Source organism: Microtus oregoni, unplaced genomic scaffold, assembly GCF_018167655.1.
Source record: "Microtus oregoni isolate MIOR12 unplaced genomic scaffold, Mior012 000041F_ref0000270, whole genome shotgun sequence".
NCBI classification, from domain to species: Eukaryota; Metazoa; Chordata; class Mammalia; order Rodentia; family Cricetidae; genus Microtus; species Microtus oregoni.
Window position 1 is genome coordinate 18,714,636 of NW_024543208.1, and position 17,345 is coordinate 18,731,980.

The 17,345-nt window shown below is 41.9% G+C and overlaps 1 protein-coding gene across 3 annotated transcripts in view; it reads right to left on the minus strand.

The window, feature by feature from the left end:
* The window catches only part of Pdlim3 (PDZ and LIM domain 3), a 31,553-nt gene extending 26,173 nt beyond the window's left edge, over window positions 1–5,380 (minus strand). For all 3 annotated transcript variants that reach the window (XM_041632564.1, XM_041632566.1, XM_041632565.1), the window contains exon 1: window positions 5,213–5,380. In XM_041632564.1, coding sequence (XP_041488498.1) covers window positions 5,213–5,305 — 93 coding nt within the window. In that variant the 5' untranslated portion in view covers window positions 5,306–5,380. The remainder of the gene's footprint in view (window positions 1–5,212) is intronic.
* Between the last annotated feature and the right edge of the window lie 11,965 nt (window positions 5,381–17,345).

Here is a 17,345-nt window from a genome sequence, read left to right on the forward strand (position 1 = left end):
GTGTACCAGTGAGTGCTTCTCTGTAGACATGGGTTTTGCTATGATAATATATTCACATCAATCTTTTTATCCTGGGAAAAGATGGTGTCCAAGTATACACATCCCATTTTTAAATTTTCAAATTTCAAATAAAGGTTAGATTGAAGCAACAGACTGGAGAGAGAGAGAGAGAGAGAGACAGAGACAGAGAGGCAGAGAGAGAAAGACAGAGAAAGAGAGAGAGAGACAGAGAGAAAGACACACACACAGAGACAGACAGACACAGAGAGAGAGACAGAGAGAGAGAAAGACATACACACACACACACACAGAGAGAGAGAGAGAGAGAGAGAGAGAGAGAGAGAGACAGAGACAGACAGACAGAGAGAGAGACAGAGAGAAAGACACACACACACACACACACACACACACAGAGAGAGAATCTGTATGCACTAATGGTACACTGACTGTGTTGGTACTCAGCTCCTTGCAGCATTTACAGCCACACTGAAGAGAAGGAAGAGGGGATAAAAATGGAGGAAAGGAATACTGGCCTCAGATGCACACCTATTTCATGACGTGTGGTCAACTCGAGTTTGTGCTGCCTTTCATATATGAATTTTACAAATGTCAACAATTTGTGAATGTCTGTGAGAGTCAATCCATTTCCTGGTTGGTCAAGAAACTTCCAGAAGAACGCTTAGGATCTTCTTTCAAGAAAAACCAAAGAAACTCACATAGACATGTGAAATAACCACTCTCTCTGAGTTTTGTGTCATTGGTGACAGAATCTCTGGCAGAGTAACCTATAGAGGGGACAGAGCGCTGCCTAGGTGGGGGTAGGCGTGGAAGTGGGGGGGGGTGTAACCTCAAATGGCCCTCATTGCCTCCATGAGCTAGGCCTCATTTCCTAAAACCTCCTGTGATATTCCATCACGAACAAAAGACTGAGTATTCAAAATACAATGTAGGGCGAGGCATTTCAGATTGGATGGAGGCACTCTCTTACACTGAATGTCCCCAAACTACATTTTATTTTACACAAAATATAGTGTGTGTGTGTTGTCTAGAAAACCTTGGGTCTGGTGGTTTATTTTCCTGCCTTTTGATGTGTGCACGTGTTTCTTCAAAGTACACTAAAAATTATTGCACTGGTTAGTGGGATTGTGAATAATTAGGGAACAGAAACCCTTTGTCTTAACTTTTGGAACTACAATTTCAGCAAATTTGGTTGGGGGTGAGGTAACATATTACCTTGAAGCAGGAGAGCATAGGAGACAGTTTTGGTTATGTCCCACCCCACCCCTGCTAGTAATGATGTGCTTGACAGCCTAGTTTCTTTGCCTGCATATGCTACACACCTCCCCTACTCCAAACAGTATATTAGCAACCTTAGAGTCCTCCTGAACCTCCCTTCCACCCTATACCAGGCTACTGGCATTCCCTTCTCTAAGAATGGTGTGAGTTTTCTCATCCCAGTACAACTACATCCCTTGGTAACCAAGTCCTTCTTCTAAGTCCAATAAATGAGGACCAAAACAATGATGGGGGGGGTCCCTGGAGTCCTCTCACTCATGTGGCCCACTGCCAGTTTTGATGGTGTCTCCTTCTCAAATCTGTACTCAGAATAAAGTTATCTTGTCACTTTTGCAAGTCCTTGTGAGCCCCTATTTTCAGTTTTTGGATAAGAGGCCAAAAAACTGGCAGTTCTGGCTTAGACCCTGTCCACCAGTAACCTTCCCACAATCTCTGGGTGGAGCTTCATGGTCTTCTAGCAATGCTGGCTGGAACCTCCTTGATATAAGATGAAGTTATATTCTAATCAATTGCAATTTCTTTGTGCAATTGAAAACATCTTAAACTAACAAAATGTAATATATTAATGTAATATATTAACCCAAACATCCTAATGCAAAATGGCTCACTCTTGTTCTCCTGATCACATGGTTGACTCTAGCTGTGACTTATTTGCCACTATCCGACATCAAGAGAGAGTAGCACATTGTCAGTGTCTAGCACAGGCAGAGGCAAAACTGAACTGAAGGTGTGTCACTTTCATGTCATTAAAAAGCAGCAGGGTCATGAATTGAGGACCCTCCCTAGTCTGCATTTATCCAGGACAGGGTGAAGGGTACATACAACCTAGCTTGTAGTAGGACAAAAACTGACTTCAATGGCTCGAGAAAATACCTTTTGTGTATGGAAGGACCTTCTTGTGACAATAAGTGTGACTTTTGCATTTCAGTCTTTTGTGTCCCTAAGAATTTAACCAGATAGACAAATAGTTACCTTTATTGTAAAGTGAATATTTGGGGGAGCGCAACCTAACTATTATTTATGGCAATAAAGTTATGTAAAGGGTGAACAAATTAGCCATTCATATTATTGCTATACTTATCTTATGGCATTTATGATATAGAAGATGGTGCTACATATTAAACAGTTTCAAGTGTAAAAGGTGATGGAGTGGAGTATGCTTAAGTATCTGTGGTATAGACATGATAATATGAACAGATAGGAGGAAAGTCATCATTGTGCAATGAAAGAAATGACCATGATTAGAAGAGAACTTTGGGAGAAGTTTTGAATAGGTTTTCATAGGCAGAGAGGACCATGGGGTGGAGGTAGAGCAAAGAATTCTGGGAGAAAGAGACATGTGTCAGAAGCTTAGCCATGCCATGGAGGTCACAAGCAGCCAGAGGGGTGGCATCACTACCCATATATGGAGTGAGAAGAGACAAGGGAGAGGGAAGAAAGTCACAACAGACAGTAAAAAGCCATGCTGAAGAACACATCGTCTGTTCTCTACAAGCTGCTGATGTCATCGGAGGATGTTGTGGGGGAGGATGACAGGCCCCTTGTGCTGTTCAAAGATGGATGCTAAGAGTACGCAGGGTGAATAGGAGAAGTCAGGCAGGCTTCTAGGCAGGAAGTTGTGATATCTTGAATAAAGATAGCAACCCAAAAAACAGAGAGTGAGTCTTGATGTAGAAGAGATGGGCCACTGACATACTGGATGTTACAGGAGACATTTTTATCATGTGTGGTCTTAAGCGTGCAGGCACTGGAGCTGGTCAGAACTGGTCCTCCACTTGTGATCATTGGTGTGCTGAAGACTGCCTTGAAGACTTGATCTTCTCATCTGTGAAAGGGGACATTTTTTTTTTCTGATCGAATAGGGATGTTGTGAGCTTGAAGTGAGTTAACCAAAGTAACAGTCTTAGAAGGATGTGTGCTAAGCAAAAAAATTTAGCCAATACCTTCTAGAATGATATTAAAATTACAAAATTGAGTTATTCCACTGCATAGTAACAACAGTTATTTTTGACTAATTCTTCCTAGGTTTTTATCCAAATGATTTCTCATATCTCTGTAATTTCAGTGGATATATTCTTAATCAGTTTCAATGAAGGCATAGAAGCCCAAGTGAGCGAGCTTGCGTTTTTTTCAGCAAGAATTCCTGATACACATGGCTTTAGAGACAATTTGGGTTGAACAGTTCCATGTTCTCTGTTCCCTAGAAGTTAAAATAATTGAAAAGGTATACTTTAAATAAATAATGTCTGGTCTGTGACTGAATCAAGTGTCTACAGTTGTGGCCCAGATTAGATAGGAGCTAGAAATCCAAGACAGAATGGTTCTTCAAGTAAAACTGTCATTACATCAAATCCATTCACCGATAGCCTTCAGAGTCCAAATGCAGATGCAAGATTGCTTTAAGATAATAATGCTTTTAGTATCAACAGTCCCTAATTTCAAACACGTGATTCATTCCTGAAAGCAGGATAATTCTTTTGTAAGTTTCTTCAAGGGTCTTTATGACATAATTCATTCCTTAGGATTCAATTTAAAGATGATTTATTCTTTTGTTAGGATTCAAAAGCTTCTGTTATTTAATCTGAGCAAGTGAAGCTATATAAACTAAGCCTATTTCTTCGTAGAAACTGTGGAAACTGTTCTCCTTAGTGAATCTATAAAAGGAATTGCTTGGCCCAGGTCACGGAAGCATTTGCTGCTTAATTTACTTGAGAGCATTTCTGGGGGTATGTTTTCATGTCTCACATGAAAACACATGTCAGACATGTTTATATGGTTTTGAAAAATGTAAAACAAATCTTGAAATGACCCGTTTCATGCATCCCTGTGATACGTGCTCTGAGACTTTAAAAAGGCAGAGTGCTCCCCAATGATATCGACATACATATATTGTCTTATTCAAGAAGCTGTGAATGACTAGGTTATAAGGCAGACATTTTTAAAGTACAGTATGAGCAGGAAGAGAAGAATAACATTTGGAGAATAAAATTATAATATTTGAGAGTTTATGCCTTTATGTTTAAAAGGGCTTGCATGTGGTAACACTGAAATGATTGCTTTCGAAAAAACGGAGAAACTAGCAACTAGAGCAAATAATGTTTTACAATTATTCTAGAAATTTGCTGTCAGAAAAGGAAACCCGGGTTTCATTTTTACACCCCTCTTCTTGTTGGGTTCGGCTTTAGATAACATGGGAAAAAGCCGTTTGCTTTTGCTACTGAAGTCTTATTTTCAAAGTTATTAGCATTAGTAGTTGTTCTCTATCAGGTAAACTATTGCACGGGTTTTCTTTTGTAGTTTGAATTATAGGTAATCCTTTCTCAGCCAAGTCCCCAGCTTTGGAAAATATTTATTCAAAATGCCTGGAAACGGAGGAATACACATTAGTAATATTTTCCCTGCCTGGGCTGATATGAGTGGTTCCAACTTGGCCAAGCCACGCTATGCCCTGCGAACAGCACCCTGCCCAAGTTTTCATCCAAGCAAGAGAAGTTTCGCTCTACCAAATATCCATGCGTTCTCAGTACCCCTTTCTCTCTCCCTGTGTCTGTTTGATATGAAAGAAGCGGAATGGGGAGAGCCCAAAGCACCCCCAGCTAGGGCACCCTCCTCTGAGCCCAGGAACTGGCACTGTCGGTTGTCCTCTCCTGGACATGTGGCTGGGGGACCAAGAAAAAGGGATGCAGGGTGTGTGAGCCGACTTGGATGAATTTCAAAACCGCTTCGCATCTTCTCAGCCTGTTGCTGAAGTTCAGCTGGGATCCAGAAGCTCAGCACCCGCCTCCCCTTCACTCGGTGCGCTATACTGCCTCCCTCCCCGGGCTTCTTGGCTATTCTCCTATAGCTCCAGAGCCACTTGCCGCGCCTCCTGAATGCCAGGTGACCCTTAGCAAAAATCAGAACGGAAAACACCTACCCTGGTGATGACCAAAGGCTGGTTGAAGTCTATGCCCCCCGAGAGTCTGAAGCCCCAGGGCGCAGGGCCCGGGAGGACCACGTTCTGGGGCATGATGCCTTCCTGGGACCCGGGCGAACGACGGGTGCACACTGCGTGTCCCGGAACCGGACAACCCACTTAGCTCCCCAGGCTGCGACCTAGCTGGGAATGCTGTCTGGGAGTTTTATCCCTGCTGCGGAGTGACGTCACTGGCCTCCCCTCCTCCCCGCCCCCCTCCCACCAAGGAAAGCTCCAACTTTGGAAGTGAGAGACAGCGCCTGGCCAGAGGAGTTCTTAGCTGGGTGCAGTCGCCCAGACCTCTCCCGGCTCAAAGAGGCTCAAAGAGGCTTCAGGTTTCAGCGTCCATCATTCCTTTAAGTAACACCTGTCTTATTCATGGTCTACTTGCCCAGCAGTGCACTTTGCTGGGAAGTTAAAAGCAATCAAACCGCACCCTCGGTACTTTCAATTAAAAACAAAACACATCCAGGCACTTCGGAATGTAGCAGTTTTGACTGCGTTAATATTTTCTTACCTCCTAACTTTTGGCCAAGTTAAAGTCTTCATTTCTTCGTCTGTAAAGCAGGAACAATACTCCTGTAGGAGTGTTGCGAGAATCAGATGACAATTCAGGAAATGTTTCGGCATGGTGTCCTTCACAGAAAAAAAAAAAATACCAAGTATTTCTGCAATTAAAGTATCTGTGCCTAATCAGGCATGTCTCACCTTGTGACCTAGACGTGGTTTGTTATCTGTGATGTTTATGCTTGCCGTTATCCCCTCTCGTGCCCTGTTACACCCCCTCCGCCCCCCAAATCCCACGATGATGTGCTAGGTAAGTTTTCTATTTGAGTTTGGGCTACGTTCATAGATACCCCCAGATGCAGGTGGAGTGTCCAGGGTCTGCAGGTTGGACAGGACTGTTTGGTACGCAGGGGTACGTGTGAGAATGTAGGATTTGAAGCTCTCTGGTTGCTGCAGTCAAAATGAGGGTGTCTACAGGAAAGGGAACAACGGGACCCAGAGAACCGTCAGACTGAGGGAAATGGCAGTGCCTCAGAAAGGGATGACTGTTCGTTAATCACCTCTGTGGTCCAGGGGTGGTAACGATTGCTTTACCTGTGTCTTTGTTCAATAGGATAGGGCCACCCTGGCTCAGGAGAGCCGAGCACGTTCAACAGAACATTCTGCTTGGATGCACTTGGAGAAAAGGGAAAGGAGATTCGGAAATCTGTAAACAGAGTGGCTCAGTCTGGGAAAGTGTGGGTTCCAGAACCAAGAATGGCATCATTTTACCCGATACTGTGGTTTGTACAGGTCTCCGGGGATAGGTGATTTTTCTAGTTTTAGGTGTTTTCCAGGGCCCCATCTACGTTGAGTTATCAGTAAAATAAACAATACATTCTGTTTATTTTTGATTACTTTGATGGGTGTATGATTGCAGAACACATTTCCTCTGTCAGTCAATGGCTAGGCTTTTGTACGCTCCCACTCCCTCCCACACTCATGCACACACAAGTGTGCACACACACGGTTGTTACAAAAAGTGAGGAAAATTACTTGATGCTGTGTGATTGTCATCACTGATTGTTTATACCTATCTTATGAACTGGCTTATAGGACAGGTTAGTTACACTATAATTCTTTGTCTTTGTACTAAATTTTGGTACCATTAAATAAGAGCTCCTTAAACTTTTTCACTAATCACTCATTTTTGTCTAGGATGTTTTGTATCAACCTGAATATACATACACACTTACATACACACACACACATACATACACTCACATATACATAATACATACATATACCTGTAAATAATGTATATGTAAAATGGGTATACAAACCAAACCTTTATTGATAATAAATCATAAACACTCTTTGCTACATACTCTTAAGGAGCAAAGCAAGTTTACATGCTAATGGGAGGGATGTGCTTGTTTATCTTTATGTAAACATTTAAACCCTGACTAAATATTTTATATTGCTGGACATAGACTATCTTTATGTTTTCCAGAGTTGAACACAATTTTGTTTTTAATAACTGTAAATGATTAGAACATCACTTCCCATGAATATGTAGGATTGAATGACACAGATATGTTTAGGGCCATGTCATAAAGTTTTGGACATTCTGTGCTCATTTCAAGCCAAAATTATTTAACAATTTTTGTATCATTTGGGTCTGTGACTTAGACCACAGGTGTGTGTGTGTGTGTGTGTGTGTGTGTGTGCATATATATATATATATATATATATATATATATCTTTGTTTTATGTTCATTGGTGTTTTGCCTGCTTGTCTATCTGTGTGAGGGTGTCAGAATCCCCTGTAACAGGAGTTACAGACAGGTGTGAGCTGTCATGTGGGTACTGGGAATTGAACTTGGGCCCTCTGGAAGAATAGTCAAACAGTTGGTGCTTTTAGCCACTGAGCCATCTCTCCAGCCCCATTAAACTACAGTTTTAAAGATCAAATATCCTAAGATCTAGTTGTGTGGTCTTTCTTCTATTTTCATTTCCCTTTTCCCCCGTTGTAAAGAAAACAACAGAGCAATATTTTCTAGTGATGGAATGAGCATGAGGATTAAAGACTTTGTTTTCTGTGATTAAACCATTATACTTTTCTAAAAGCAGGAAGTTTTTGTAGAGTAAAAACGCTTCAATCCACAGCTCACAATACACTCAAGCTGAACGGAGACATTAGTGTTGGATGGCAGGAGGGCATGTGTAGTGTAAGTACACATATGTGTTCAGACTCAGGACTAGAATGAAGTCAGGAAATGCAGCATGGTTCAGCCCTTCCAGAAACATTCAGATTCATGACATATTTGATTGCGAATTAATTTGGGGGGCATCAAATATTCAGACAACTTTTATTGCTGCCTTTTTTGGTGATTGCACATTTTATTTCATGAAACCCATATGAGGTTACAGCAAACAGTTTAATAAGCTATGGTTTGAGATGAGAGAACGCTCGACAGCAGTATTTGCTGTGTAATTCTGAGGACTGGGGTTCAGATACCGGCATCCACTCAGCAAGCTGGGCATTGGCTAATGCTAAGGCAGGCAGAGACAAGAGGATGGCTTGCTTGAGCTTGTTGGCTCTGAGCCTGTCAAGTAGATGCTAGGTTCAGGGAGAGATCGTACCTCAAAGGAGCAGGCAGAGAATGATAGAGGACACACTACTGTTGTGGGAAGACTGCTTGTTGGTTCCCAGCCACTTAGTCCCGAAATAATCACACAGAAACTGTATTAATTAAATCACTGCTTAGCCCATTAGCTCTAGCTTCTTGCTGGCTAACTTTTATATCTTAATTTAACCCATTTCTAATAATCTGTGTATTGCCACGAGGCTGTGGCTTACCATATAAAGTTCTGGCATCCGTCTCTGGCAGGGCTACATGCTTCTCTCTAACTCTACCTCCTTTCTCCCAGCATTCAGTTTAGTTTTCCCTGTCTAGCTCTGTTCTCCTATCTCTCTGCTGTAGGCCCAAAGCAGTTCCTCTATTAACCAATGTTATTCACAGCATACCAACGGGAATCCTACATCACACAACACCATTTTCTGTCCTCTGTTTGCATACACAAGTGTACACACACAAATAAATATTTTGAAAAAGCAGTTATGATATGGATACAGGTGGCATTGATATGACATTTATATACTACACAATGGGTTCCTAAGACTTTGCAGAGTGTGGGTAGAAAAACATGGAATGGGCCATTTCCCTCCATCCAGTGTGTTCACTGAGGTCAACAGGTGAATGTTCAGAGAGAACTGTCTAAGTAGAAGTGACCAAAGCTGTACATGATATTTTCTTTTTATTTTTTCTTCTTTTTAAAGGAAACTGCAGAACACCAAATTTGTAAGTTTTTATTTATACTTTTAATTTTTATTGATTTTTTTCGTACAATGTATTCTGATTGCTGTTTCTCCTCTCCCAGAAATATATATGGAAAGGCAAGACACACAGTACGTTAGGAAGGTACAAGTAATCCCTCACAGCTAGAGGTTGACGAAGGTGAGAGACACAGCACAGGTGGCCAGGGAACCCAGAGGCCATGCCAGAGGGGATTTTGTATGGTGAACTAATATTTTTAGCTTATTCCATCAGAAGTCTTTGAAGAGTTTTAAGCAGTGGGTATGACAATTAATTTTATACTTACAGATATCATCATTGCTATAAAGTGACATCATGACAATGGCAAATCTTTTTTTTTAATTTATTTATTTATTAAGGATTTCTGCCTCGTCCCCGCAACCGCTTCCCATTTCCCTCCCCCTCCCCCGATCAAGTCCCCCCCCCTCATCTGCTCGAAGAGCAATCAGGGTTCCCTGACCTGTGGGAAGCCCAAGGACTGCCCACCTCTATCCAGGTCTCGTAAGGTGAGCATTCAAACTGCCTAGGCTCCCACAAAGCCAGTACGTGCAGTAGGATCAAAAACCCACTGCAATTGTTCTTGAATTCTCAGTATTCCTCATTGTCCGCTATGTTCAGCTAGTCCGGATTTATCCCATGCTTTTTCAGACCTAGGCCAGCTGGCCTTGGTGAGATCCCAATAGAACATCCCCATTGTCTTAGTGTGTGGGTGCACCCCTCGTGGTCCTGAGTTCCTTGCTCGTGCTCCGTCTCCTTCTGCTCCTGATTTGGACCTTGAGATTTCTGTCCGGTGCTCCCGTGTGGGTCTCTGTCTCTGACAATGGCAAATCTTATAAAGAAAAATCATTTAATGAGGTGGCTTACAATTTCAGAGGTTTAGTCCATTATCATCATGGTGCGACCTGGTGGCATGCAGGCAGACATGGTGCTGGAGAAGCTGAGGGTCCCACATCTTTACCTGCAGGCAACAGGAAATGGTATGTCTCACTGGGCATGGCTTAAGCATATATGAGACCTAAAATCTGCCTCCACAGTGATGTATTTCCTTCAACAAGGTCACACCTAATCTGACAAGGCCAAACCTCCTAATAGTGCTTCTCCCTTTGGGGGCCATTTTTATTAAAGCTAGCATAAAGCAGGAGTCCACATGAAAGTTGGTACAGTAGAAAGGGGACAATGTTTGTGGGGTGTACAGGATGGGAAACAGTGGAAGAGTGTGGGAAGTCTTAAGAGGTCTATTGACATAGTCTGGGGACAAATTTCACACAGGGATTTGGAGAGTATAAGAGATTTGGTTGGCTCTCAACATGATATTTGGGCTTTACATGAATGGTAGAATTTTTAGTCAGGAGAGAATATGTAAGAAATACAGTAAGATATTTTCACTTTAATTGGGAAATGGTAGATTAAAACTTTATTTTGATTGTACTGATTTTGAAATGCCTGTGGAAGATCTGTGCCAGGTGGTTTCCTGGCTAAAAGACTAAGATTTGGAAGCAGATTGCTTGGGCCACAGAATGGCTCCATTATATTTTCTGGGTGACCTTAATGTGCAATGTTTAGCATCTTTTTGAAGCCAGTGATGAAGCCAGGGATAGAAGGACAATTACCATATGTCCTCACTCAGATGTAGAAACTATATAGGCTGATCTCATGGAAGTAGAGAATAGAATAGTGGCTTCCAGAAGTTGGGAATGGGGAATGGAAATGGTACTTGGGTTAAAACAAACAAACAAACAAACAAACAAAACAAAAACCAAAGAAACAGAAAAGGGAAGAAGTTCTAGTATTTTATGATACAGTGGGGTGACTACATTTAATAATGGCTTATCATATGTTTCAAGATAGCTATATGAAAGGATTTTGGTGCTTCCAAAGCAAGCAATGATTGTTTGAGATGATGAATATATGCTAATTACTACTATTTGATCATCATATGCTGAATACATGTATACGTTACAGTTATAATAATGTACAATTATTATATACCAATGGACATAATTTAAAAATATTACAGTTTTGACTTCCTAATGTTGCTATGGTCAATACTCAGAACTATGTCTTCCTCTTAACAATTGCCTGTAATTATATCCTGTTTTTATATAAAATAACAAGAAACACCACCACCAATAATCAGTTGGAAACATAAACCTAGAACCAGGCTTGCGATGACTCTTTTGAAGTCACAAATGAAGCCACGTGGCTGTCATATGTCCTTTACAAAGCTGTGCATGTTAGTCTTCATTTCAAGGGATGGCGTGTATGTCCCCTCACTATGAACTCGCAGCGGTGCATGACTCATGTGTTACAGGTGAACACGATACTGTGTGACTTCTGAGGCTAAGTCAGAAAATACCATGCAGCTGTTGCCCTGTTAATTATAATATCCTGGCCTCCAGTCCCAAGCTAGTGTGCTGCAGGGCAGCCTAGGCTGCATGAAGGGATGACGTGTTGGAACACAGTCTGGTCACTCCAGATTAGGTACTAAACACCAGTAAAGCTTCCTCTCTCTAGTCTGTCCTAATCCATTTGGGCTGCTATGACTAAAAACATGGACAGAGAAGCATAACAAAATACTGAGTTCTATTTCTGGAGCCTGGGAGTTCAAGATCAAGGTGTCAGGAGCTCTTGTGTCTGGTGAGGACCCTCCTCCTGGCTTGCCAATGGCCTCCTTTTGCTGTGACCTGTGCTGTACTTTTTGCTCTACTCACCTCCTCTTTTTCCAAGGACACTGATCTCAGTGTGATGCCCCCACCCACAAACCTCATCCAAACTCAACCCCTCAAAGTTTCCACTTTATAGTACCCATAGTACCACCCCATTAAGATACAAATATCTGGGGTGGCACACACATTGTCCACCATACATGTCTAGCCCACAAGTTGCCCCAGTCTTGGGTCTTCTTAGCTTAGGCTCAGATGGTTTGAATAAAGAGGACTCATTCTTGCTGTGCCTTTCCAGATTCTTACACCGCGTGTGTGTGGGACGATAATAAAATGGGTATTTTTAAGCTTCTAAATATTAGGGTAATATTCTTACCCAGACAATAGCAGCAGATGCTGGATGAGCTTGCTCCCAGGAATTAGGTATGCGGGGCAAGAACAGATGTTCACTGATTTTAAAAATGGGGAACAATAAAAACAGGAGCATTTAAAGTACGGGAAAATAAGAGGAACACGGATGATGAGGTCTAAAGTACTAACATAGGGCCACTCAAGGAGAAAAGTTCAAGAGAAGGCAAGCATCATAGAATGCCTGACGGACTTGACAACTATGAGGTGCAAAGTCAACAGGATCGTGAGAACAGAGGGAGTCCGCCATGGATTGAAGGCTAGGAGATGGAGAGGTGAATGTAAGAAATGCCTTCAAGACTTGCTAATGACGGGAAAGGGGGATCTGGAAGTCAGCGATGGCTATGTTGGTCAAAAGGAATCTCCCTCCCGTCAATGAGTACACGGTAGGCTGAGAGGTGGAGACAGTCAATGTATTGATTAGGATCCTACACTAGTGTTCCCCTAGGATAGAGCCAAAGTACTAATAGATGGCTTAGAGGAACTTTAATTGCCTGACATAGGCCACAGATGTCCTGTTTGCTCCCAATACCACAGAGCAGTCACTCCAGAGACTCGCAGGTGGAGTGGACTTGGATTTCTTTACTAAACTGCTTCATAAAGTACTTAAATTGACTCTCTTCTTTCCTTCTTCATTTTCTTCTTCTCTCTGCTACCTACTATTTTTTTTTTGTGTGTGTGTGTGACTACTGTTAAGGGGAGAGTATAGATTTGTTTAAGTTTGCCTTTTCCCCTTATCCAGATCAATTTTTATATACATTAAAACAGATTAGATGCCTATCAGACATGTAAACTTCCATATTCTCTATTCAAGAGATTCGAATTGTAAAGTCAAAATCCAGTGTGGGTGGTCTGTAGACCACACATTAAGAAACTACAACTGGCTATTACAAATAATGCTGCTATGAACATAGTTGAACAAATGCTTTTGTGGTATGATAGGGCATCTCTTGGGTATATTCCCAAGAGTGGTATTGCTGGATCCTGAGGTAGATTGATTCCCAATTTCCTGAGAAATCGCCACACTGATTTCCAAAGTGGTTGCACAAGTTTGCATTCTCACCAGCAATGGATGAGAGTTCCCGTTACTTCACATCCTCTCCATCATAGGCTATCGTTGGTGTTTTTGATTTTAGCCATTCTGACAGGTGTAAGATGGTATCTCAAAGTTGTTTTGATTTGCATTTCCCTGATCGCTAAGGAGGTTGAACATGACCTTAAGTGTCTTTTGGCCATTTGAACTTCATCTGATGAGAATTCTTTTCAGTTCAGTACCCCATATTTTAATTGGGTTAATTAGAATTTTAATGTCCAGTTTCTTGAGTTCTTTATATATTTTGAAGATCAGACCTTTGTCTGATGCGGGGTTGGCGAAGATCTTCTCCCATTCAGTAGGATGCCTTTTTGTCTTAATGACAATGTCCTTTGCTTTACAAAAGGGCTGTATTCCTGAAAATCTCCCATACCAACAGCCCAGAGTTGGGCACTGGGCTGTTTGTCGTGATGAGATGGAGACAGTTTTGGATCTGAGATCTGTTGGACTGGGAAGCCAATACTTCCTTTTCACCTCCTCCTTCAACAATTGATCACCAAGGAGCACCTTCCTTGAGAATAGCCACTCTCGGTATTGTGGTATTGTTTATGGCTTCATCTCCCTCAACTCCACTCCGCTCTGTAGCTGCATTTGCATGTACTTGCTGGACCGGCTGGATAAACCAACACATTCAAAAGCCTGGGCAGCCAGCCAAGGCTCCCAAGCCCTTCCCTGCATTGTGTCTGACTTCCTCTTTGGTAAAAGCCCATGTGATTTTCATGCTTTGGAAGATTTGGACCCTTGTGAAATCTCTCCTGGGGAATTAGCCACACTGAAATCCATGCTTTGTCTCCCCTCTGTCTTGGCAGGAGCCTGTATTCTTTCATTCCCATGTCCGCTCGCTCCTGGAGACGGTGGGATGGTTCAGCTCAAGTTCATTTGGTAGTCTTCCCTGAATTGTTGTTGAGTTTTCCCACTGTTTGTGCTGAATTAACTAATGACAATCAAGGGAGTCATTAGGATGCTGGGGGACATGAATTGGAACTTTGTGGTGTGAGCAGGGCCCTCTTTGACCCACCAGACCCTGTTGCTGAGGTGTCTGGCTGCGGTGTTAATAATAGCTCACTTGCTGACTGCACAGTTGTGAAGAAAGGTGTGTGTGTGTGTGTGTGTGTGTGTGTGTGTGTGTGTGTGAGAGAGAGAGAGAGAGAGAGAGAGAGAGAGAGAGAGAACAAAAATATATAGAGAAAGAGACCGAGGGAAAGAAGGAAAGGGAGGAAAATAGAAATTAATTTTTTAAAGTCTATTTTCCCACTTGAGATTACCAGAGGGCATTTTTGTTTTTTATCTCTGCTGGGCTACTCTCAGGTTGGATTTCAGGTTGAAAGAGAGTATGTCCTTTTCTGCCATCAGCATTTTGAGAAATGCTTATTAGTATTAGTGTTGCAGAGTCTCTGTTCTGGTTCCATGGTGGTGGACTAGATTAGGAGAGGTACCCCGACCTGTTAGGCAAAGTGCTGAGCAGCGAATATGGCCATGGCCTTTGTTTCTAATTCTTAAAACAATTCTGTAAAACCTAGGGCAGAGGGATCTTGGGAAGATCAGGGCATCCTGGCCAGCTGGATTCCATGGCTCTGCTGCTGTCTGCCATGCTGGTTTTCTGGGTTCTCCTCAGGCTGTGTCTTGAGGGTACGTATGTATGCCCTAGATCATCGAGATTCCTCTAACTTTCATTAGCATTTAGTGCAGTGGTTTGAATTTGTGATTGAAGTCTTATTCTCCTTAGGGCAGAAGGTAGAGCCATAAAACCCTGGAGGAGGACACTCTGAATATTGACGTTTCAGCCTCAGCGAAGCCAGTGAATTCCAGGAAATTCCTGCCAGAAAGGGTTTCAGACAATTAGAACATACCTGATCTTCCATTAAACGGTGTTTCATTGCTGAGATTAATCAGCCTTTAACGTCCTCTCTCTCTCCACGTTCTTTCATGTGCTTTTAGTGACCCCAGGGAACAATCAGAAGAGCTAGGGTGCGCACTTACACCCGAAACACATCTGAACCTACGCCAGTAACCGAGACCATGTGTTCTGAAACGTTTCTCTTTGGAGTCCGTTTATCATCGCTATAAAAACATTTCAAATGAGAACAGAGTGGACAGAAACCCCTGGGGGATGCTACAGGGAGCTCTGGCTGTAGATGGCTGCCTGCCTGGCCTTGGTTAGTGAAACTCACATGCTAGCATCTCATCTCTCCCAGCCCTTGGCCTGTTTGCTCCCTGAGCGTTCCCACCTGTGTCCCCGCCAGGGCCGTGCTGGCCTCTGAGCCAATCAAGCATGTGTGTTCTGTACTAGATATGCCAGTTAAGTCGAGAGAGAACGTAGTTCCCCTCTGAGTGGTGTCTGGTTCTGTTTTTGAAAAAGTACTTTAACTGAAGATGAAAAATGGGCGTAATAATTCGTGACTACTTCATGCAGTGTGCATGTAAATTCCATGGAAAATATTTTCTTATCCCTAAATAAATGTGCCTCAATGTCTTGAGAAACACAGGCAGGTTAGGAAGGAAGGTGGAGCCTCTGCTCTGATTGCTCCAGTTTTCTTGTGGAAAAGGGGCAGGAAGTGAACATTTTAGGTTTATATCCTGGTCATAATTGGAGGAACTATCTCTCACTGTGTGCTCATCCCTGAGTTTTAGATGCATATTAGACATTCATGGTATGAATTAAAGGTTTCTGGGCTTAGAGAATAAGAAGTGTGGATGAATACGATAAAGTAGTCCCACGCTAGCTCAGAATTGAGTATAATAAAGGGTTTTCATTTAGGGGTAGACTCATAGATCAACAGTCCTCTGCATGAGCCAGGAACAGGAAGTAAATCTGGCAGGGGAGAGAGAGAGAAAGAGAGAGAGAGAGAGAGAGAGAGAGAGAGATACTATGCAAGACACCACACCCAAGTGGGCTGGTATCTTAAAGACTATTGGCTAAAGGAGTTCCCACAGCACCTCCCACTTTTGTATAAATAAGAAGTTCCAAACCCAATACAAAACAATATACAATAAGAACAAATATCAAGACCAAAAATTAGAATTACAGCCAGCATAAACAATATCAAAAAAGAAACATATGCTAAATATTTCAATAATTATCCTATCCCAAGGAGTCTAAGTTTTCTATTAGAAATGGTTTGGCTAAGTCATGAGAGGAAAGTAACTATGACTATTTAGTCTTCAACTCCATCAAAGACCTGAGAAGGGAAATAATATTACTTGAGTAAACAGGAAGTACAATCAAGCAACTTCCAAAATGTGCAATAAATGACAGAGACTACTGGCTACGTGGGAGATTACCCAAAGTCTCATTTGCAACGTTGGAGCAACCAACTTTGGCTAAGGCCTAGAGTAACTGACAGACCATTTTCAGAGGCAAGAAAATTTTCAAAACCATCTTACACTGTCTTGGCAAGGTTCGGCAGTCTTTTTTCTTGTATCCTGCTCGTCCTATTCAAATATCTTGCAATTTGTCAGTGGTTGAGGTATAGGCAGTTCTTTGTCAAAAGGCTAAGTTTTTCCAAGAAGAAAACAAGCTCCAAGTGGAGTGTCTTCGGTGTTCAACATTCTCTCGGGAAGAGATTGGTGCTGCCAGGAGCAATTGTGTCTTATGTCAACAGAACCCTAAATTATTTAAATGCCATATTCTACAGCTCTTTGAAGTAGTTGAAGATTACCTATCTATATGGAATAAATCTCTGTATCTAAAGAACCTGGTTAGTCTAAGTATAAGTATGGCAAACATGGATGACTATTGACCTATAATTCTTAATACCTATATAGCTTAAAGAATAAGGCCTCATATTAGAATATTAAACAGTCTTTAAACAAGCGTGCAGCAAATGAGGACAATAACCTCAAAACATAAACAATGTATAAGTATCTTGATCAGAGGTAGAAATGTACATTGCAATATGATAAATATATCCTAAAACTGTATCAATATACAAAATGTCTTAAGCAAAGGTAGAAATATGCATGCATGCGATATGACAAAACAATTTTGCCTAGGTGTACAAATATTGAAAACAGAAATAGGAGCATATTCAATATAACAAATATATTTTGAACTTGTATCAATA